The sequence below is a fragment of the Pangasianodon hypophthalmus genome, chromosome 12 (assembly GCF_027358585.1).
Source record: "Pangasianodon hypophthalmus isolate fPanHyp1 chromosome 12, fPanHyp1.pri, whole genome shotgun sequence".
In the NCBI taxonomy this organism is placed as follows: domain Eukaryota; kingdom Metazoa; phylum Chordata; class Actinopteri; order Siluriformes; family Pangasiidae; genus Pangasianodon; species Pangasianodon hypophthalmus.
The window spans coordinates 8,930,369-8,955,561 of NC_069721.1; the positions used below are offsets into that span (position 1 = coordinate 8,930,369).

General features: G+C 36.4%; 1 protein-coding gene across 1 annotated transcript; it reads left to right on the plus strand.

The window, feature by feature from the left end:
• The first annotated feature begins 12,846 nt into the window (after positions 1 to 12,846).
• Positions 12,847 to 25,113, plus strand: LOC113527204 (glucagon-like peptide 2 receptor). Its single transcript, XM_026914777.3, has 13 exons — positions 12,847 to 13,244; positions 14,942 to 15,038; positions 16,784 to 16,888; positions 17,206 to 17,327; positions 17,411 to 17,517; positions 18,453 to 18,609; positions 18,863 to 19,022; positions 19,865 to 19,925; positions 20,165 to 20,231; positions 21,703 to 21,791; positions 21,886 to 22,024; positions 22,122 to 22,163; positions 23,897 to 25,113. The coding sequence occupies exons 1-13, from the start codon at positions 13,149 to 13,151 to the stop codon at positions 24,227 to 24,229; spliced, it is 1,575 nt and encodes a 524-aa protein (XP_026770578.1). The 5' UTR covers positions 12,847 to 13,148; the 3' UTR covers positions 24,230 to 25,113.
• The last annotated feature ends 80 nt before the right edge of the window (positions 25,114 to 25,193 follow it).

Below are 25,193 nucleotides of genomic sequence, written 5' to 3' on the forward strand. Positions count from 1 at the left end.
TGAATAGGAGGTACACTATTAACATTTTGATTGCTGTTATTATTGTTTTTTAGAAAGCTTGCCAAGAAGATTCGCAAGTCATCTGGTTAAGACTAGATTTATGATATGAAGGTTGCAGAACAAACATAGACAATGTTTGTTCATCCTTAGTAACTGCCTGGTCAGTGTCATGGTAGTTTAAATTAGGCTACAGGTTTGTTTATATTTTGGGAAATATAGCCAGCTAAATTTGTTACAAAATATCTTAGGCAGTTACAAACATAAATCATAACTAAGTGAGCAGATTAAAACAACAAGAGACAAAAAAAAAAAAAAAAAAAAAAAGCAGTCCCATGAACTGGAGGTTGAGGAACTGTCAGAGCCAGAATTCACACACCATGCTGAGAGTGCTGGCATTTTTACTTCTGTTTTTTTTCTCCAGTGATGGAGGTATAGTGGTAAGATTTGTATTTAATTTTAAGCCAAACAACTTTGGTTTAAATACAAATATGAATTTTTGGCACATGGAAGAGATATACAGATAATGGCATTGCAATTCAGCCTTAGTGTCCAAAAAAAAAAAAAAAAAAAAAAAGAAAGAAAGAAAGAAAGAAAGAAAATTGAAATGAATTTGGGTCTACATCATTTTATATGAGACCACATAATTATTTGTGGAAATTGTGAAATGCACAGGCCAACACTCAACCCTAAACCCAAATAACATCTTCGAAAGGTCTATTACTTATATGCAACTCATTCCACGCTTAATAAATCCTATCGAGCTCATGTTGATTTAAGTCATTATTGCAGTGTTTAGGTATTTTTCCCTTCGGTACTACAAACTAGTACTTTTACTAGTACTAGTACTAGTATTTTTAACTCATGAAATTAAGTTAATTTCATGTTTTCATGACAAAGATTATTTTAGTTCATCTTCATTCATTCAATCTCTGACTGGATGAGAAAAGAAGAGACATTTGTGATTTATAAAGAGTAAAGAATATTTAACATCTAAAAAAACATATAAAATTTATTTCTTGGAAATGTAATAAAAAAATACAAGTATTCACTTTCGATAATTCTTAAGTAAAATATAAATATGGCAAAATAATATATAAGTATAGTAGTGGCTTAAATATTATTATCGTAATTCAATATTTAAGTTACTTAAGAATTGTCCACCCCTGGTCTTATAGAATTTATGTGGTGACACCCCTTACTGCCGTAAGCACCCCCCACCCCGACTGATGTTGCACCGAATACTTCATTTTCAATTGTCCAGGATGACTGATGTGCAGGAACTGAATTTTAATGCGCTTCAATCCTTTTTTTTTTGGCTTTCTGTGCTTTTAATACAAGCGCTGCTGTCAAGGCTGCTTCACCTTCCCTTCATGTCCGTCTCTGCTTGTCCACCTTGAAAGCTATCCTCTCCTGTACCATTACACACCATTGGTTTTCATCCTATCTAAAGAAATCAGTCATTTAGATAGGATAATAAACAAGGACATTACAGTGATACAGCTCCCTAACTCTCTCTCTCTCTTTCTCTCTCTCTCTCTCTCTCTCTCTCTGTAACAGGATTTATGCTGCTCTCATGCCTGAAACCTGTCACAGCATGAGCCTGAGACCAGCTTCCCCAGAGAATATCCTCTGTAAGAAGATAAGCCAGTGCGAACACAAATCAGTCAAGCTGTATTAAAAAAAAAATACTCCTATGCAGACGCCTTTAAAGCGCTTCAGAAAAACTCACTTCTCTTTGATTCATTCTGATCATTATGTGCTACTGCACAGATGTAAATTACAGACAGTGTATGATGATGCCCTTACAGGATATTCTAGCAAAGGCAATTCATCCTGTCTGCAGTCAGAGAGGTACTGAGCATCCGGTGTCTAACTGAGCCTAAAGTACAGTGGCTTATGGATCAAAAGACAAAAATCAGATCTTTTCAGTCATAAAAATCTGCAGAATCTTTCCCAAGGATTTTATGTGAGGATTTTAAAGTGTCAATCAAAAATATTTACTTCTTTCCACTTGAAGTTTACTGTAGTAAGGAATCCCAAAAGAAGAGGATATACATGATTAATTATTTGCCAAGTTAGTCTTAAATCTTTCACCAGTGCATCTCTTGTATTCACCTACACCAGTGATGCTGCCCTCTTAATGATCCATGATCCATAAATTATAGTTTCATTTCACCGCCTGTCCCCAGACACAGGATCAACTAATTACATGCTGAGGCCTTAAGGTTAATAGAAGGAAGCACATTTCGGCCGGGCTTTGGATAATCATTCCTGAGCCTGCTTTTTATCCGATTTATGACAGTATGCTGCTCATAAAGCTTATGCTGATTATGGATGGCCATGGCTATCATGTGTAACAGTTTTTATGATTTCACTGCCATCCTGCTTTATACCATCTTGTTCTCGGGATTGTGTAAGATTATTGAAGGACCTGCATTTTCATTTCATGGTGCAAAGCTTCTGGTGCAATACCAACATTTTACCCCAGACTTGGGGTTTTTATGGTTCTGTACTGCCCTCTGGTGAACAGTATGGAACAATACAGATTTTTGCTATCAAGTATGACTACTAAATGTATGTAAAAGGCATACCCAAGCATTAGATATTATAGAAAAATTTTTTTTTTTTTACATTGTTGACTAATCTGTTAGGACAAGTGTGTAATTTATGAGTACAGATCTATCTATCTATCTATCTATCTATCTATCTATCTATATATCTATCTATCTACAGTAGGCATGAGTATGAGTAGTGAAAAAGTCCAATAAACATTGAATAAAAACTGCAAAATACAATAGTGCAGTGGCAGTTCAAGAGTGAGATAAAATATAGAATATTACAAGATTCTTTTTTTCAAGTTCTTTTTTCTTAAAAAAAAAAAAGTGTAGGGAAGATCTGTGCGCATATATATCAACTGGTTTCACCTCCTGCAGCCTGAGGTGCACTTTGCATGCACAACTGATGAAGAACATTTATTTCGAACCATCCTGTATCTCTGGAAACTTTATACATAAGTATATACACATGCACCATATACATATATACTTATGAACAGTAGTACCTGAGTAACTATAGTGCAGCAATGCAGATGTATAGGAAGTCCAGCTGAAAAAAACAAAACAAAACACATTGATTAAAACCTGCAAACACACTGTGAAGTGCAGTGACAGTACAATATTGAGGACAAACATAGAACTGTACAAGTATGTTCAAGTAGATAAAAAAAGAACAGCTGCAGTAACATCAGCTAAAATGCAACTCAGGTCAGCAAAACATTCCAGGGCATAAGTTACCAGGGCATCAGAAAGAGTGTTGAGCAATGTCAGTTTAGGGTGTTGCCCTGCATATGTTAAGCACTACTTGAGCTAGTCGCTGTGTGGTGCTATTTCAGCATGCTAGGAGGTGTGTGCATTGGGTGAAGAGGTGAAGCAATGGACAGGTTGCACACCAGCCATTAAAAGGTGGTTGATGGCAGGGGCGTTACCTGGACTGTTAGTCATTCGGGGCTGAGCCCAGATTCTTCTGCATCAATTTTCCAGCTCAATGTTATCAGCTCAGCTAATAGCCTGAAGTTTTTGTTTATGGAAGCTGTGGTAACTTAGCTGTCATTGTATGACATGATAAAGACCAAAAGTTGGATTTATCATAAAACCTGCCTTGGGTGTTATCACTGTTTGTATGACTACCAGACCAATAAAATATTTGGCTGTCTAACACGAGACTAGGCTAGTTTGGTGTCGCAAGACAAAGGGAGGCACAACCATTGTATCAGTTTAGCTGGCTACAGTGCCATGCAAAGTACATTAGCTGTCCTTATGCTCTGCTCATATCATGCTCACGTAACTTGGAACTCATATAGACATTCGGAACTCATATAGACTCAACTCATATACACACCTTGTTTTCCTGGCTCAGCATGAGACGACGTTAGTGTTTCAGTTTCAACCCCTTTACTGGTCAAAAATCAGCATATATCCATTTTTCCCTCACAATAACAGACTGTGTGAGCTATCGTTTGGCGGAAACGCCATGACAGGGGTATTTCCATGTATTTTCCTGTAAACCCAGCCTGATTGGTCTTGCCTTCATTCACTGAAGACAAAATACAACACTCTGTTCACTGAAGATACAAAATTACAATACTGCCATATTGTTTTACTGACATTCAGTTACACAGTGACAAACCACTCCAACTGGTTGATTTTCTTGGTGCATGTTTTGGTAGTGTAATTCAATAGCTCATTTATTTACATGCTAGGGTGCTGTGTGCATGTGGTGGTCAGGAATTCTCTGTGGCTCACATCTGCACTCCATCAAATTAGAAAGATGAATGCATTTTGCCTCAGTGGCCTTTAACTTTCTTGCATGCATCTCACGTCACATTTGTTCCCTGATCTTTACTGCATCCTCTGCCATGACATAATCCCAAGGAAGCCGAAATCTTGTTTGGTGACTCAAGCATTACATCTTAATTACAAGCTTTAGTGGGTTTGTGTGAGCAGGAAAACTAACAAACTACACTGGACTCTGTGCACACAAGACCATAGTTTTGCACCCTGTTATTATTCGTTGGCCAGCAGATCGTTTACATTATATGGGCAGGTACTGCAAGACTCATTAGTGTCTCCGGCAGTGAGTTTTAGCCAGGTTCCCCTTCCTGTTTGCCAAGTGAAGGAGAACGTGACACATGTGGCCAAATGTGGTCATGGTGGGAATGACTCAGTGAACTCTGCTAATCTAGTGCGCTTGGATTCAGCCCAATAGACAGAGACTTAATTTATGTTGTTTGTGCACAGGCAAACATTGCCTGCATTTTTGAGGAGATGCAGGTTCTGTGTTGATTTCATACAACTTGCACTCTTTCGAGTGTTTCATCGATCATCCACAACGTCCATGAGGAAACACAGAACGAAGGAGGTGGAAGTTCTTCAGCAGATCTTGAAACAGGAATATATACTGCACTTAATAATTTCAGAAAGGGCATGCACTAGATATTCAAAAGTTCATAACTTTTCTGAAAGGCAGAAATTATATAGGCAGACAAAATATTTACCAGCAATGATTTGTGAGCGTTTGTCTCATAACAGTCAATTGTGAAGGACTACAGAGACCAATTCCCATGATTGTGTTTAGTAGTGGTCCAAGTCCTGAAATATTAGATGTACATTACGTCATAGTATTTTAGCTTCCTTCATTGGGCTGTGCTGATTAAAGAATGCTGTATACATGTTAGCAAGACCAGTCAGAACTGTGAATCGGAATGTCTTCTGCTTTCTCTCACGGAGATCTGCAGCTGCTTCCAGGAATTAATCATATGGCATTCAGCCTTATAAGCCATTACTTCATAAAGGCCATTGCAAATCCTCGCAGGGCATATATTTATTCTCACTGCTAGGCATCAAATGTTTATCTCTCACAGAACACAGGAGATTGGAGATTAATTTGGCACTGCTACAATGAAGAACTCAAATGTTATTTGATGCTAAACATACCATATTTCCTTCCTCTGTGGAATTTGCACCAGTTACTTCTTTCATACCTTTCTGTCAGATGAGAAAAGATTTAAGATTTAAAACTAAGTGAACATCACAGATCTTAAATGCTTAGATCTGAAAGAAAACCATTATCCTGTTATGAATGCCTCTTCACTGCTGCGGGCCATGTACTTAGTCCTGATAGCTGTTACCCCTCTCTTCCCTCTTGACCTCCGTAGCAAGCCCTGGGATATAAACAACCATTGGTCATTTAGTCTTCTGTTGATAAATAATCCAATTACATGGTCAAAAGCTTTCCTCAGAGCCATCTCCACATTTTAGTGATGGTTTACTGTCCACCACTGAATAAATATATCATCCAGTGATGAAGCTTCCACTCAGGCAACTTTATTAATAATCAACCCCAAGACCGAATTGCTGTGCTTTACCATTAACCATAGCATTACCATAGAGGGATAAAAAGTACATGGTTGTGAACAAGCACAGCAGTTCACATGCAATGTTTAGACGTCTGGCTTTAGTATGTCTGTGAGACAGTCCAAATATAGAATCTATTAACTTCTCTAACAAATTCTACTTATTACAGCCATGTGTACTTTGTTGATCATGCCCACTAACAGCAATACACTGATGACCCTTTCTATGTTCTGCAGTTTCTACTTCTGTCAGATGAGAAGAGGTTTGAGATAATAATGACCTGATGGTTATCAGGAACCTGGAGCAAAACATCAACTGCTCAGACATGGGACGTAACCTTCTAAATGCAGGGTTACAGTTTTAGAAGGAAAATGAAAAATTGAAAAAAAGACAAACAGCTAATGTTTTGTCTTTGATGCTGCAGAAAAACTCATAAATAACTTTCTCTGAATTGTCCTGTCATGTCCATAGTGGGACAGCAACAAATGAATATGTGACTAAGTGAATAATAAATTGACAATACAGTACATCCAGAGAGAAATCAATCGTGGCTCTGTTTACATGCTAACGGTGAGGGCAGCTGTCATTGCGATGTGAAAGGCATAGAGAGCTGATTGCACTCTGAGAGCATATTTTCGCCCGGAGGGATAGAAAGACTTCCTGCTAATGAGATTGTGCGGAGGTGAAAGCAGTGTCATCGCTGGGTAATTCCACCTGAATGACTCGGTTTGTCACCCTCTAAAACTGGCTGCCAAACACAATGCCACAGTCTAACTGTCAACTCCTTTATTACAGTGTTCGGCTGAGGAACGAAATAAAAGGAAAATCTGCAACCTTCCCATCACTTCTAGGAAACGCCCTTGGTGGCTTCTTCAGTAAAGCAATAAAGTGGAGAGAAGCAGATTCACCTATGTCCATGGCTTCTGCTGTGCACTGTTGACCGAGGTTGAACAGGATGTTCAGAGGCCTGTTTGTTTTTCCTGGTCTTCCTGGATGTGCACGGCCACTTTCTCTGTGCTGGGGGGCTTGCTGAGTGGCTCTCCAGCACTCTACAGAATGTAAACAGACCCTGGAGTCATGCAAGTGTTCTGAGCATCCGTGTACTGCTTTGCCTGTTTATAAGAAGGAATGAGCACGCTCGATTCGCTAAAGCAAATCTGATCCGAGCAGAGCCAATATACAGATGACTCAAGAGCATAGTGCTGTCATGTTTTCAAATAGCTTTTAAGTCCGTAAAGGTACATTAAGTACGCTAAGTACATTTTCTGCATGACTTGACCAGTATTATATAAAACAAATGTTATCTTCTATTAATGGGCAGTAGTTAGGAGAAAAAGAGAATACCCTGTGCTGATACAGCTACGCTTTTAATAAAACATGTCAGTTTGTTTAACACACTGCAAGTGTAACAAAAAAAAAAAAAAAAAAAACTTTGAATCAGTGACAAAAGACTTCAACTGAGTGCTTTGCTCCAGTCTGTTCTGCCTTATATGAAAAAATGTTTCCCACAAAAAATGCTTTATATAATCCAGAACATTCCACATAACTTTGCAAAGACTTAACATTTGCATCATTGGTATTACTTGAATTATGTATTGTGTTTTCATTTAATGTCTAATTTGATCATCCATTAATCACTTTATTCTGTCCTGGAAACACTGAGTGCGAGATAGCTATGCAGCCTGGGTGGGACGCCAGTCCATCATTCACACCCAGTGGTAATTTAGAGTAGCTGATCCACCAACAGCACATTTCTGGGAGGTGGGAGGAAACTGGAAAACCTGGATGGAAATCACAGCAGGAGAAACTATTGTCTGATTTTGTTACCAAATTTTTCAGGTACTTCTAAGCAAGGATATCGTCCGTACACCGGCCACCTCTGGATGAGATTAAGTCTTCTTAATGATTTATAAAGATTTGATGAACTTTTGGAACATGAGGCCACGCTGTACTAACTTTTGTGCTGCCAAACTACTAGTGATGTAGCAGAGTGTAAAAGGTTTCCTATATCAGCTGAATTGGCTATATCTAACATTAGAAGTAAATTGATAAATGCGATACTTTCCTTTTTTTAATTGTTCAAAGACACAAGCGCAAACATTTTTACTAAATACACACATACACTGGGTGTCAGTGATAAAGATAATCATTTGTAATAAATTGTTTGTATGGACTAAAAAGGGCTCAAATTTGCAAGAAAAACATGCATACAACATCTTAATGTTTGACCGAACCAAACAGTTTATGTGTTCAACCAGCAGCTTGTTTAAATTTCCTAGATACCACCTGTCTGAATTACCAAACATACTCAGACCCCTTTACAACTGGCCATAAACACAGTGTAAAGGCTTCTCCCTATGAAAAGTCATGTGTTTATCAAACGTGTAAAACCCCCTGAGGTGGTGAGGCACTGTTGGATAATGTAGAGAATGAGGTGCAACCCACGTATCACGCTCTAGTGCAACAATGATTTATAGTATTTACAGGAAGTTTAATCTCCAGAGCATGATATTAAAACAAGCACTGAAAGTAAATGCCAAATTAATACAAGAGACCGTGGGCATAATTTCATTGAATTCTACACATTGTTAATTGGATTTAATATAGGAAACACAGCATATTTCAAAAGTAGATTGTTGTGCTGTGCTGCTATTAATATAGATTGCTTTTGTCAGCTATAGAAGACCAGAATAAAAGAAAAATAATAAATAAATCAATTATTAATCCAGAAATTAATGGATAAGAACACTTTAAAGAAATCACTGAATTATGCAACTATTATTTCATTTGTATTTAGATGATTATTTATTCATTTCTATATTCATGCTTCTTTCTTTCTTTCTTTCTTTCTTTCTTTATTATGTATGTAATCACTTTGCAATATATTAATTTCTGAGTTTATTTTTCACTGTGCATTTTACTCCTCTATTTAATCTCTTAGTTATTTCTTAATTTAATCGACAATAAGAGGACATGTTTGTTCTTTCCTCTCAGGAAGACCACATCATGATCTAAAAATATATATTTGAAATATTATTTCTTGAGGATTTGCCTTTTTTTTTGTAGATTTAGCACCTTGTTAGTCTAAAGAAAATACTGAGTACTTTCGCAGTGTCGCAGTCAGACCAAGCACCTGTGCTGATTAAGTCATCCCCACACAAGCAGTCACCAAAATGTGATATAATGCAATCCTCGATCCTGTGAGCAAGCACTGAGCATAGCGGACCATACGGCACTCTGACGGGTTTACAAAACTACACAGCCTGTGTGTGTGTCTGTCTTCATTTATTTAACAGTGAAAAATTTATTTGGATACTGCTAAAAACCATACGAAAATTATATGCAATATTATAAACAATATTTGAGTAAAATATTGTAAATAAAGAGATAAAGTGATCAGTGAATCTACATTTATGTAATAGTAACTGGTCACATTGGTCATGTTCCAATAAAATAATGTTCTGAAGACTCAACTGCAAATGTGGAAAATAAACTTTTCTTCAGATGTAGGTCGCTTGACACATCTTTGCGACTCCACTTTCACTAAAGCGGCACTTGTCAGTTATTTGGTTGCATTCCATACATTTTCCATGAGCTGGTGCATGGCGCTTACTGGACAAATGCTTTGCAGCCTTTGATCAAGTGCCTTTGGCTTCTGTGCAGATTTATACAGTTGTATTCTGTCTGTTCTGCTTTGTGTATCCGTTACACATCTTGACCTCAGAGACAGAGAGCATGGGAAATTTCTTAAGTCTCTCAAAGACAGGCAAAGACACTGTAAGTGTACTGTTATTTTAGTTTATATTTCTAGTACATGTTTAAATCAAATGAGAGGATGTTGATCCAATGTACAATTTACAAAGTTTAGGAAACCAGAAATTTTCATTCCCAAAGACAATGATGAACTCTGCAAACGTGCATTAAATCGCTTTATATTTTTTTTCCTCTTTTCTAGTAACTTCCTGACTTTATTATGAACAATGTATAACGCTTAACAACTATCTTATGTACAATATATCATGTGTGCCCACACCTGACTGTAATATACAGTCACAGAAATAGGTGAGCAGTCATAGTTTCTTTCTTTCATGCATCTACATACTGCATCACAATGTAATAAGAAATAGTCAGTGATTAATACTAATCCCCTCACTGCTGTAACCTAAATATCCTAGGGTTCGATCATCTACGATGGATAGACCTGATTACAAGTTTCAAGTTTCAAGTTTCAAGTTTGAAGATTATTTGTCATATATACAAGTGTCAGTGACAATGTACATTGAAATGCTTTTTGTGAGGCTTAAGCAGTCTACAGCAGTACAATAATAACAACAGAAATAAATAGTAAAGGGGGAAGCAAGACAGAAATTTAAGAGACAGAAATGTAGAATAATGATTACAACAGATTCACAATACAATACAATAACAACAACAACAAAAAAATATATGTATATACATACATATACATGATGTTTTTGTAGTCTTTGATATGATATGAAGGGAGATAATAGTGCAATTTTAGAGACAATTTTTACAGTTTATTAAGGGTTCTGATAGCCTGCAGGTAGAAGCTGTTTTTCAGCCTGCTGGTTCTAGACTGAATGCTCCGGTATCGCCTGCCTGATGGCAGTTTAATAAACAGACTGTGTGCTGGGTGACTAGGGTCAGTTGTGATTTTTCGGGCCTTCCTCAGGCATCACAGATGAAAGATGTCCTGAAGGGATGGAAGTTTGTTGCCGATGATGACTTCAGCTGTTCTCACAACTCTCTGAAGGGCCTTGCGGTCGAGGAGTGAGCAGCTGCCGTACCATACAGTAAGGCACCCCGTCAGGATGCTCTCAATGGTACATCTGTAGAAGTTTGTAAGGATATTGGGAGGGAGACCAAAGCTTTTGAGCTTCCGTAGGAAATAGAGCCGCCGGCGTGCAGATTTAACTACTGATGTGGTGTGCAGAGACCAGGACAGGTCGTTGGAGAGGTGCACACCAAGGAACTTTATGTTCTTAACTCTTTCCACTGCAGAACCATTGATGTATAAGGGGGCGTGGCTGTACCAGACCATAAAAAGTGCTCTATTGGATTCAGATCTGGTGACTGGGGAGGCCATTGAAGTACACTGAACACATTATCATGTTCAGGGAACCATCTGAGATGACTTTTGCTTTGTGACATGGTGCATTATCATCAGATATCAGAATAGGGAAAAATTGTGATCAGAGTGAGTGCCAGACTGCTAGTTTGTGTATTTCGGAAACTCCTAAGATTTTGATGCACAACAGTCTTTAGAGTTTACACAGAATGGTGACAAAAACAAAACAAAAATCCAGTGAGAGGAAATGCCAGTGCTGGTGGAAATGCCTTGTTGGTGAGAGAATGGCCAGACTGGTTTGAGCTGACAGAAAGTAACCTCAAATAACCACTCTTTTCAACCGTGTTGAGCAGAAAAGCATCTCAGAACACACAACACATCAAACCTTGAGGTGGACAGGCCACAACAAGAGAAGACCCACATCGGGTTCCACTCCTGTCAGACATGAACAGGAATCTGAGGCTACAGTAGGAACAGCTTCACTCAAACTTGCTAGTTGAAGAATGGAAAAAAATACAGGCAGTGTTTTTCCATATGATATAATAAATGTGCTTAAGCAAATATTGGCATGAATGTTTTGCATGAATTTGTTTGGCAGATATTTTTATTCAGTGTCAGACTGCAAAAAAAATATACAGCTGAGATAATAATACCAGTAGGAACCATATATATTCAAAAGCTGATATGATAAGCATGTGTGTGTGTGTGTGTGTGTGTGTGTGTGTGTGTTTCTCTGACAAGTCTGTGACTATAAACTTAGTTGATGGCTCATTATTATACCTTCATTTACCACATTAAATTTTAGCTTCAATGCAAAATAAAATCATAAAGATGGGAATGTTCTGCATGCTGAAGGTCAGGCTGGTTAAATGATATGATGATGCTTTGCTGCTCTCTCAGTATTAAGATCAGATTAACTTGCCATGAACAGAAAAACACCTGTAACCAAGTTAAAAGGTTTCTAATGACAAATACGTACAGTCACATTAGCTAATCGCTTTTCCATTTTGTCCATTACTGCAGTGCCTCATGTCTACGCAAATTGAGTTTTCTCATTTTCATTTACATAATTAGCAAAAATGCATAATGCACTTTCAAGCAAATTAGCCAAAATGGTTATGTCTTAATCTTTTGTTTATGAATGTATTTTGCTTTGGCTGTTCTGATGCTGAAATGGGGGGTGTGGGTATTTGCCTTATCGGGGAAATGGCTTGCGTTGACACTAATGCAATCATACTAATGTGACCCTGAGTGGAGCGCAGTGTACATTTACAGAGCATTCACATCCATTTAGCAAGTCCTGTTACCTGCTTTAATCTATACACGAAGAAGGAAACAATGACATAAAATGTAATTAAACACAGTCATTCTGGATGCATATCTCATATATACAGTGGTGATTGTATTAGGTATAATGTATTAAACTATCCTAATGTATATAATAAAACAGAAATACTGAAAAGAAACAACACATCTGTGTCAAATATAACTGTTTGTAGCTGTCTAGATTTCTACCCTGTGCTTGAAGAAGCAAGTTCTGTATGAACAACAGTCTAAGAATGTTAAGCAGCTGGATAAGAACTTGTTAACATTACATTATGCACTATCCACTCTGACGCTACTTTTTAGATGACTTGATCGCTCAGGATAAAGTACAGGCTGTCTTCTCTGTGCTGCTATCTATGATTCAGAGGTATGGCACTCATAACATCTGAGGGACATATAAAAATCATAAACCCTTCCTGAAATGTGATTTAGACGCAACATGTGATTTGCTCTTTTTTTTGTCAGAATGCTTCCTACAGAATGAGCTGTCATTGTAGGTTGACCTCTTTGCTTATCTTGAGTGGTTGGGGAGGGCCAAGAGGAGAGTAGCCAGAGAGTAAGCAAGACACATTCCCAGTTGAAGACGAGGTGCCGGAAGAGTGTGGCTTAGAGGAAGCTCCAAAGACCTTACCTTTCTTCGAGACGATACTTCTATTCATCAGGAGTACTTTTACTCATCAAGCCTACTCTGATCAAGTGCTGACAGACTGGCATACATCAAACAGGAAATTTTCTCAGGAGCGACAGTGCTAGAGGGGCTCAGGGATGTAGTAAGATGTCCTGGTGCACTGTACGCCTTGTAAGAAGGTGAGCAGTGAGCCATGGATACACGGATCTTCCCCCAGCCAGCCACGAGGCTGACAAGCACGAGTGCCATACAACTCCTTGCTCTCTTTCTGCTGCTCTCATACACACGGGTAAGTGTGAACGCCCTGGCACACTCACTGCTGTTGCAGAACTGTTGCTAAAGGTTATGGCATGTTTCTCTAAAACCTTTCATTTGACCAGAAATAATATTTATTGTATACTAGAAAGAGTGGTTTGTTTTCACTTATTTTGCTACAAATATTAAAATACAAAAATAAGTTAAAAAAACAGCTTTGCATGTTTGATTTATGCAATTACTTCATTAATTAAAGTTTCCAAATTAAAGAAGATTCATTTAGCATGAATAAAATAATCTTACAAAAGTACAGTTTAATAGGAAGCAAAGTGGAGAAAAAATAGTTTTCACTGTAAACTGATTTTATCCAGACGCTACCTTGGACATGCTGTTTTGGAGATAAATCTCAGGTCTTCTGTTCAGTTGTCTAATTGAAAACTTTCCACTGATGTAGTGTGGAAATTTGGGGTAAATATTTGGTAAAGGGCTACAGTGTGAGCAAATGGTTGCTAGGTTGTGAGCAGGCTGCAAATATTAGATCCAACTACCCAACCCTTAGACACATATATTTCACCGCAAACAACAGAGGTGTGTCTATGATCTAAATTGTAAAAATTGTATGTTATGTATTGTTATGTTAGATATGTGACAACACCTAAACTGTCACCTATTTAACATATTATATATTATATTTTATTTATAATATATAATATGTTAACATATTGTATTTAGAGAGAATTTAGATTGAAAAAGACTGATTTTAGATTTAGTTTGAAGAACAATTTTTATGATCAAATTCAAAATTTGATCAAATTCATGATCGAATTAAAGAAAAAAAATTAAGGCGTTCAGCCACCATGAGCCTCAAGAACAGCTTCAATGCACATTTGCACAAAGTCTCTGGAATGGTACTAGAGGGATAAACTCCATTCTCCCAAAAGATATTCCCTCAACTGGTGTTTTGATGATGGTGGTAAAGAGCACATCAGTCCAAATTCTCCCTTAGTTGTTCAACTGAGTTGAGATCAGGTGACTGTGAAGGCCATAGCATATGATTTATATAATTTTCATACTTAGCAAAGCATTCAGTGAAGCCTTGTGAATGAAGACATTGTCATCCTGGAAGAGACCACTTCCATCAGGATAGAAATGTTTCATCATAGGATAAAGGTGATCAGAATAACCTTGTATGTATTTGCAGTGAGTTCTCTATAAGGGAACAAGTGGGTCAAACCATAACAGCAAAAAATTTAATAAATAAATAAATAAATAAATAAATAGATGTCCCAGCATAACATATTTTCCTTTAATATGTCACCCAACTGCATCTAATTTTACTTAAGTTTAATTTTAGTTAGTGATGTTACGATATTCATACTAATTTGAGAGGTTTACAAAAATGAATGCAACAATTGTGATCATGTATATTATATTATATTATATTATATTATATTATATTATATTATATTATATTATATTATATTATATTATATTATATTATATTATATTATATTATATTATATTATATGATATTATATTATTTAAACACTGCCATCTTGTGTGCATACACAATATGGGTTGATATGTTTAACACAATGTTTTAATTCATTAATTAATTTTTTAAATGTTCCTTTTGTTTATTGTATTAGGATGGCCTAATACATGGACGGTTAGATTGTATGATGCGTTAACTCAATGTGGTGTATTTTTTGTTTAACTCCATTCTTAAAGGTCACTGGCACCATCTTTGAAGATTTGTTGCATAAACATGCTGAATATAAAGAAAACTGTACCAGAACCCTGGCAGCCACCCTACACAATGTAACTGGTGCGTAGAACAAATAGAACAGCAACCAAAACATATATATATATATATATATATATATATATATATATATATATATAAAATATGTATATATATATATATATATATATATATATATATATATATTGTTGTATAGCTCATCTTGTTCCATGCAAAGTGCGTGCTTAGTGTCTGAACACAAGGCTACTGTTGGCTGGATATGATGTGTTGGTGAATCGTTCTCATCCCAAAAGTGACTGGTGTTTAAATACACCAGAGACACTTGTGTTGATACACTCATACCCATGCCACACACGCTTCCGTGACACTAGTACAGTATATCAGTGTCACAGATGTGCTGAGAATGATTAATATTTGGTTTGTTGTCCTGTGGTGGTCTCTATTCATTGATGAACAGAGATTTAAGGTTCCCCACCTTTGGTTTATGTGAACGTCAAGCAGAGCAGAGCTCTGGTACTATAATTTGGAAAAAAAATGTAAACCATGGCATGGCACAATGATGATAATAAAAATGATGTAATACTGTTTTCCTCGGTGTTGTAAAGAAATGTTTTCATTTCAGAATTGTAAAAAGTTTTCCTTCAGTCAAAGAATCCATTAATTGTTGTGTATATTTTTTATATCAAAAATAGCAAAAAGTGCAAAAAATATTTTGATGTTATTTTGATTCCAAATCTGATTAACAAACAAGACTGGAAACCTTTGCCTAATTGTGCTTAGTTAAATTAAGCCCTTAACACAGAACCAGATACTGTTTGTCTGTCTCAGTGTTAACTGTATAGGTTTTAATATCACATTTATATGATATAAAGTACTATTACTATAACTGATTTTTTACTTTGATGGCATGGTGGTGCAGTGGGTAGCGATGCCGCCTCCTTAGATCGCTTCTCAGCTCAGGTTACTGTATATGTGGCGTTTTGCATGTTCTGTGTCTCAGTGGGCTCCCTCAGGGTCCTCCGCTTCTCAGCTCAGGTTACTGTATATGTGGCGTTTTGCATGTTCTGTGTCTCAGTGGGCTCCCTCAGGGTCCTCCGATTTCCTACCATTTCCCAAAAACATGCTGGTAGGTGGATTGGTGCCCGTGGTGTGACTGAATGTGTGATTCATTCTGTGCGTTGCATGGGAACGTGCAACAATCCAGCTGTAACTTCTTTGGGAACTATTTTTGTGGAGCAAAAATAAACAAAATATTTGGCCATATTCTGTTTAAATGTCAGTAACTCAATATTAATTTCTTGTTTATAGAACTGTTGTTTAAAAGCAATAGCAAACTCACAATCATGCTGTTATAATCAGCATGGTTGTGATTATCTGCGATTGTCTGCATACAGCCAAATCACAGCCGTGCTGATTTTCAGTATAACGGAACTCTTGCTCGTGTGATATTGTGATAACTGTACATATTTAGTCTTTGTACATTGTAGACACTGTACAGCATATATGAAGTGTAAAAATTGTATTTATTTTGTACATTTATATGTACCGTAAAGAATATGGAAATTAAAGCAGTGCATTGGTTTTCACTAAAATACCAGAAAACACAGTGCATTATGGGATAACTAATGAGAATGAGATTCTTTTTGTCTTGAAATCTGAAAATAAGGTTTTGTGCCCTTTATTTGTAAACATTATGTATTTATTGTAAAAAAAAAATATATATGTATATACAGTATATATATAAATGTGTGTGTGTGTGTGTGTTAAAGTATATAAATATGTTCACTGATCCTCCTTTACTTTTAAAGGAATATACTGCAACGGGACATTGGACCGTTTTGCCTGTTGGCCACATTCATCTCCTGGGAATATATCAGTGCCATGTCCTCCATATTTACCATGGATTAAGGAAGGTACACTATCCTGTCTGCTCTTTTGCAAATATCTGACATGCGTTTACCAATAAAAAAAAAAACAGAATTTGATTAATTTCTTCTACAGTGGTTTGTGTGCTTTGTTTTCTTACCGTATACTTGTGGACACTGTGGGATGCTACTGTTTCTGTGAAAGGAATCATGACCATTCTCTAAAAAAAATTTCATACATCAAAGCCAGTGATGTGATAAAATAATAAACCTATGCCAACAAACACAGATACTGCGAACAAGAGCCATAAGCTACTTTCTCTCTGCTTCATGTTTTATATATGTAGTGTTTCTGTTTTATTCAGGTTTTTCAGGAAATGTTTATAAAATATGTACTGCCAATGGAACCTGGAAAACAGAAGAGAATTCCAGCATTATCTGGGAGGATAAGTCTGAATGTGAAGACCCAGGCTTTTTCAAAAATAAGGTAAAATTTCCTTCAGCTCAGACTGAGCATTCTTCCATGCATCAGTTAACAATGTGGTTTACTTTACGTGTTGTGTAACACAGGAAGACGAGGCATTTCAAAATTCAGTCTTGAGGATCCTCTCCATAGTTGGCTACATGTTGTCCTTGTCCAGCCTGATTTTAGCTGTGCTTATTCTGGGCCTGTTGAGGTAAGTGGAATTTGGTAATATGCATTTCCTGCTCCTTCTCTATTCATTCTTATGTTATGAGTTGATGTTCCTAGGGCAAAAGTACACATAAACACACTAATAAACATACACTACATAGCCAAAAGTATGAGCACACCTGACCATCACACCCATATGTGCTTGTTGAACATTCCATTCCAAAACCATGGGCATTAATGTGGATTTGGTCCACTCTTTGCTGCCATAACAGCCTCCAATCTTCTGAGAAGACTTTCCACTAGACTTTGGAGCAAGGCTCTGGGGAATGGCCAATTCAGTCACAAGAGCATTAGTGAGGTCAGACACTGATGTCAGACGAGGAGGTCTGGGGTTCATTCGGCATTCCAGTTCATCCCAAAGGTGTTCAGTGTGGTTGAGGTGCACAGCCACTCAAGTTCCTCCACTCCAACCTTAGCAAACCATGTCTTTATTGATGGTGCTATGTGCCCAGGGGCATTGTCATGATGGAACATATTTGGTCCCCTTAGTTCTAGATAATGGATATTTTAATGCTACAGCACAAAAGACATTCTAGACAATTGTGTGCTTCTAACCTTCTGGCTACAGTGGGGTATGACCCACATATGGGTGTGATGGTCAGGTGTCCACATACTTTTGCCATATAGTGTTTCATTGCTATCCATCATTTATAATGGCCATTTGATTTAATGTCATATGAATTGTGACTTTAGCTTTTGTTGTTATTTACAAGTGTATTTCTCTGGCATGATTTTGTTCTCCTCATCAATTGATTAAGCATTGTTGTTTTTGTTTTGCCCTATCATTTATACATATAGAGTCTGCTGCTGGCTCCAGTAATCTGATTGTCTTATTATATTGATTACCGTCAAAGCTTGCTAATTATATCGATCCTAAACAAACCATGCAATGGATAAATCTCTATTTCTAATTTTCAGGAAGCTTCACTGTACTAGGAACTACATCCACATGAACCTCTTTGTGTCATTCATGCTTAGAGCTATAGGAGTCATTACCAAAGAAATTGTAATTTATGTCACATACTCCAGCAAGCCCAGCGATGAAGCTGGATGGAACAGCTATCTGGATTCTACGGTACTGCCTCATTATGCATTTCTCAATTAACTTTACTGTTGTCTGTGATGATAAAAATTATTTCTAAAAAAAAATTACATCATCTGATAGCTGTCTAGAACCATATATTGTATAACTGTATTGGCGTTATGTTGTTCTGTTAATTAGCTTACTTGTCCAGATAATGTAGTACACGTAGAATAATTGTTCATAAATTCCGAGCATGAATGAATTTCATTCTATTAATTATATTATTAAAATGTCAACCTCGCAGAAAGCCCTGCTGTGCAAAGCCTCCGAGGTGTTAATGCAGTATTTTGTGGCCTGTAATTACTTCTGGCTCCTGGTGGAGGCGATCTTCCTTCACACTCTGCTCTTTACTGCTGTGTTGACCAAGCGGAGGCTGCTGAAGAGATACATGCTGGTAGGATGGGGTAGGCCAACCTCTCATCCATAAACAGTCAATCATACAGCTGTCTTAGAAAAAAGGTTAGCATAAGTTGCACTCACAGGTAGCTGTCATCTGATACAGGAACCAAGCTAGAGTGGAAATTAGTAGTTACTAAATTGCAGAGGTAGTAAAGTACCCAACTTATTTAAGTGCAACTACTCATCTAAGTAAATACTCTGGTAAAAGTTTAAGTAAAATTGACAGCAACAAATTGACAGCGTCAATTTGTTCACTCATGTTAAAGTAGAAAAGTATAAACTCCTAAGTTAACTTGATGTATGAATGTAAAAGATTCACAAAAGAAAAGAGTTTTAGTTACTGATGGTAAATAAAATAACCAAGGAACGTGTGGAAAACCCTAACTCAGTCTAACTAACAACAGCTCAAATGTTAGCTAGTATGATATTAACTCTGATGATGCAAACTAGATGAATGATAATCGCTAGCTGTAAATACAAACTGCCTTGTTAAATACAAAGTGTACATAGCAGTATATAGAGGGGTGTTTGGTCTGTAACATCTGTTAAAGATTAAATTTGTTAGGAATTTAGATCAACTGCTTGAAGCCATCTGATACTAAAAAAAAAAAATCACCTTATGACTACAAATATACAGTATAATTAAGAAATGTAGTGAGTAGACATTTTTCTTTTAAAATGTAGCAAAAGGTGATAGAAAAACTCAAGTGAAGTACAGATACCTGAACATAGTAATACCAAACTGTGCTAAATCAGGGTGTTTTTTTTTTTTTTTCATGACAGCTTATTGGATTTTTAGGGAATTATAAATTTCTTATTAATTTAAGATGCTCTTGTTTTCATTTAGGGACTCCATTTCTGTTTGTGACACCTTGGACAGTGGCTAAAGCTCTGTATGAAAATAAAGGGTAAGGCATTACAAATAGACATTAACTGGAATTAAACATAGTCTTAATTCAACTTTATTTTACATGACCTGTCATAGTGATGTTTTTTTTTTATTATTTAGGATGTATTTTCCATATATCCTATATGTATTAGGATACACATACATATATATATATATATATATATATATATATATATATATATATATATATATATATATGTTTAAATATTGGCTGCTTGTGTTTTAATTTTCCCAAAGCTGCTGGGTCATCACTAACAGATGGATCTGGTGGATTATTAGAGCTCCAATTACACTGTCAGTTTTTGTAAGTATTATACTCCATACTTTTAATAGGGTCAGTTATAGATCAAGGGGGATTTCAGCACCGTTTGATTTCCTAACTCTAGCGCACCTGCTAAACCTAGCCATTAACGGTTGAGTTGGATTAGGTATTGAGAAGGAAAATCAGCAAACTCTCCTGGACTCTGGCCCTCTAGGACTGAATATGATGGATCCTGGTATAGATGCCGTATCTGTACCTTTTGCTCATTATCATCATGAATGTCTTAGCTACTATGTAGCTCTGCCACAGACCATCCTGTTTTTAGTGCTAGCCACAATCTGTCAGAAGAATGACCATCTAAATGTAACATATTAGCCCACATTCTGAGAGCTGTTCAAAAATAATAATGCAATCCACTGCACCCAGAATTTAGAAAGAAGTTTCAAGTAGATTTTCCCAAGTTCTGATCTAAATGCATTCAAGTGCTTCTGTTCAGACAAAAACACGGGTGCCTAGAGCAAAGTCATATTCATTTGACTAGTCTTGGAATTTCGATAATTCTGTCACTATGGTCTTATCGCATTAGTACTGGGCTAATACTGGGCTGAAATCAACAGAATTATATTATAAATCTAAGCTTACAATGTTGTTAAAACACCTTTACATATGAAGTAAAAGTTTTACCAAGTAGAAAATGATGCAAAGGGAAATATGTTGACTCTCTACACTGCCAAAGTGGTTGTTACCCGACTTCCCAACTGGGAGTTGAATGATTGTTCCATTGCACTTTTCCCTGATGGAGGTTGGGTTTTTATGACTACACCAGCACTACACCACAGCGCTGTTGAATTCTCAAATCTGATTGGTCAGAAGGTTTTGATTAAATTTCTATAACAGCAGCTCTGATAGTATTCCTGGCTGCAAGGCAAATCACAGGTTTATATTAATGTGCTCAGTCTAATCCATTAGCATTTTTATAGTAACAACTTAAACTGGGAGTGTTATGGTGGACACACCACATAAAGTGATTAACCGTTGTTACTGTTGATATGATGTGGAGGTGTTTATTTATCATTCTTGGAAGTAGTCTCCAATGTTAGTGCTCTGTAACAGTCAGAGGTAAAGCTGTTCCTTTAAAATTTCCAACACAGGAAAGTCATCAAGATGGAGGGTTTCTTGGTGAAATGACATTTTTGGTCTAATTAACTTCAAGAGAGAGAAAAAAGAGAGGCTGGTGAAGGAACAACAGTTTATAGCTGTTATAATGTTAGTGATAATTGGAACTAACGTGTTTCACAGATTAAATGTGACTATAAACAGATAAAAATACAACATGTCATTCTTTAATAAATAAAAACAAGTTAGCAACTTGTTTTTCAGACCTCCATTAGTGTTTTCAAGTAGTGATTAATGGCTCTGATGGGATATTTTGCATGGGATGAGTACATTAGAGTAAGTTACATGTGGAGTTAAGTTCATAATTCTGGTCCTGAAATGCTCCTTTGTTTTTCAGGTTATTTTCTGTATATTTCTCAGGATCATAAACCTCCTGCTGTCAAAATTAAAAGCTGATCAACTAAGGTTTACGGACTACAGATACAGGTTGGTATGTGTTTGCATAGTTTGACATAACTCCATGATCTCAATATATATTACACAGAGCTTCCGATTATTGTTTCCTTCTTCCCCTTTGCAGTTTAGTGAGAGCAACACTGGTGTTGATTCCATTGCTCGGGGTCCACGAAATTCTATTCATGATACTCATAGACGAAACTATTGAGGGAAATCATCGCTATGTGCGAAATTTCATCAATTTAACCCTGAGCTCTTTCCAGGTAATAACCTGATGGTTGTCTTTGTCAGCTTGGCAACAATATCTGAGAAAGTCATCCTTATCTGTAATTGGGCTAATAATTGAATTTCTTTCACTAGGGATTCTTGGTTGCTGTTCTGTACTGTTTTGTCAATGGAGAGGTAAGTCAGTGGAGGTCATTTTTAGAATACATGCAATTTTACAAGCACACATCACTAGAACTTTTTTAAATGGTTTTATGTAATTGATTTGTTCTGTATTTCAATACGTCCTGGAGGTATGCCCTTGTTAATTTCACTTCGAAAGGTAATATCCATGTCACATGAGCGACCTCTAGCAGCACAAGGGAAAAGTACATGTTTGTAAAGTCTGTATGACAAAAACAGCACAATGGTCATTCAAAAACATCCCCACAACAAACCTCTTCCCAAGACTATACACTGCTTCTACAAGTAGAGTAGATTGAGAGATTGAGATCAAATGTATAGTAAAATTAATAAATGACACCAAAAATACATTTTTCACTAATATTACAAACATGTTTCTCTAAACAGTTCTTTCACAGAAGTACTAGCATGGTCTAATTATTACCTACAGTATATTGCCATTAAGAAAAAATAGCAATGAGAATGAGTAGACCAATACATTGACACACATACTGTACATTCTGTGTATTAAAAAAAGCCCAAACCCCAAAGCAGACCTGGCAACCCTGTCGGAGTGTAAAAGTGAAGAGATTTGTAGTGTATTGGAGTGAGAGGGTGAGAGGTATGGTACAAAATGTGTATACTCAGCAAGTGTTTTATTGGAGTGAATATACTAGTCATAGTCCATAGGGAAGGCCGAAGAACAGAGAACCAGCATCTAACAAGGAATATCCATAATTGAGAAATGAGTAAAAATGGGCAAGGGTTAAATCCAGGAAACACAGAATATGGAACTTGAAAAACATGGCTCGGACTTAATGACACGAATGCATAATAAGACGTCAATGAAACAGAATCAGCTGGGTATAAATAGACAAACTAATTATGGGCAAACAGTTAAACAAAATGGATAACAGACCAATGACAGGACAGGGGCGGGGACCCAAACCAAAACAAAGGCTCATGTCGAAACAAACAAAAGCATGTGGAGAATAAATGATCAGAACAAGCAGTGCTGATAGGGGGAGTTTGTGACAAGATTTTAAAATCAGAACAGATTTGCCTTTGCAAAGAAACAATCAAAACAATGTTAAGGTGATTTTCTTGCCAACTAATATATATATATACATATATATATATATATATATATATATATATATATATATATATATATATATATATATATATATATTACCTTGTTCAAAGGAAATATATATATATATACATATATTTATATATATATATATATATATAAATATATGTATATATATATATATATATTTCCTTTGAACAAGGTAATATTGGCTTGCTAACTAACTAGCAGAATAAAGTAAGAAAGTTCCTTTTGTCATATACAGATGGAAAGGTGGGCTCAATACAACCCAATTTGAATTTCAATGCAATGTGATATTCTTTTAAATTCTTTTTGAATTTGAATTTTAATGTGATATTCTTTTAAAATGTTAAGTATTATTGCTCCTGTTTACATTCATAAATAGATTTATCCACCATTTTTGCAAAGCAAACAAGCTAACAGTGTCTTTTGGAAAAGTTTTGCAATGGATTTGAATGCAGCCTTAAAATGACACGGCCATTGCATTGTACAATATGTCACATGTTAAAGCAATATATTGTAATATTTAAAATGTTACATGTTTCTGTGAGTCTGGTTCATACTTTCCATGTCCTTTCAATGGCACTGGCACTATTATCTCTTGGTGAAACACACATTTTTCTTATATCTCCAGGTCCGCGCTGAGCTGAAGAACAGGTGGCAAGTGTTCGTCTCCAACCACTTGGAGGATCACAACTGCTTTACACGCATGCACCCCAAATACTTATGGAAAAAGTCATGGAAGGGGACGGGACAGCCCTCGGACCACAGCGACTCATACGAGGAGAGAAGCCACGCCCCCACACAGACCCAGCTCACTCAGGTGACCATCCAATCAGGGGCAGAGTTGTCCTGTGGACAGTGTCCAGGTCTGGAGTTCTACACAAGGAAGAGTCTGTCCAGCAGTGATGGGGACATGACTTTGGGCGAGACCATGGAGGAGATCCTGGAGGAGAGTCAGTTTTAACCTCCTCCTGGTACTGACTCTTTCATAGACCAAAATTGCTGGTGAATTTTTGTATAAACATTGTTGGGCAATACTCATACTCACTGGTATTTTTTTTTTTTTACTGAGTATAGCCATACACACCATCTAACTGCATTAGATTTTTAGCAGAAGCAGGCATAGTCATCCCAGCATATTCACAGTGAAAAAAATTCTGAAATCGTAGCCATTTCCTTTTTAACAAATGCTTCAATCTAAGCCTTCTGGTAGAAGCACTTAACTTACAAGGCGATGTTGCATAACTGTTTTCTTAAGGGATATGTATATATTTACATGATTATTTTAGATGTAGAACAACACCTTACACAACAAGTCTTAACTTCTGTCTCCATGTTTTAAAGGATGTCATCTAGAGTAAATACAATGTGAATTGTCTACCTATCAAAATGCTATTTTTTAAATTCTGTTGTTCTGTTTATTGCATGTACAGAAGCACTTTATGTTCGGTACCTTTTGTTGATAAAAGGAGTGGTCAATTAATTATGTTAATTTTTTAAAACAGTACAAGATTATTGCACACAGGAAACCAAATAAACCAGTTAAACGTCAGTAATAATAGTATATATCATGTATAAATGGGTAAGACTTTTAATGTTTGTAACATGTACCACATTCACGGGTTAGGGAAAGGACAAATCAGTGTCAGTTGAAAATATTGCCTAGATTTACCTTATCCCTGTCACGAAAAGGCCAGTAGTCCAGTAATGACTAAAATATACATTGGTCATTGCTACACATTACATACTACCCTATAACACGAACATTAAATTTCTTTTCAATTTAACTTTTTTTTTCATCATACAGAGACATACACTTCTAATTGAATTTTGTTTTTTTAATTACAAATGTAATGCCAAACAGTTGAACCAGAGAATTGATGGACAAACAATATTAAAATATTTCTAGGTGGAACTGTGAATATAGT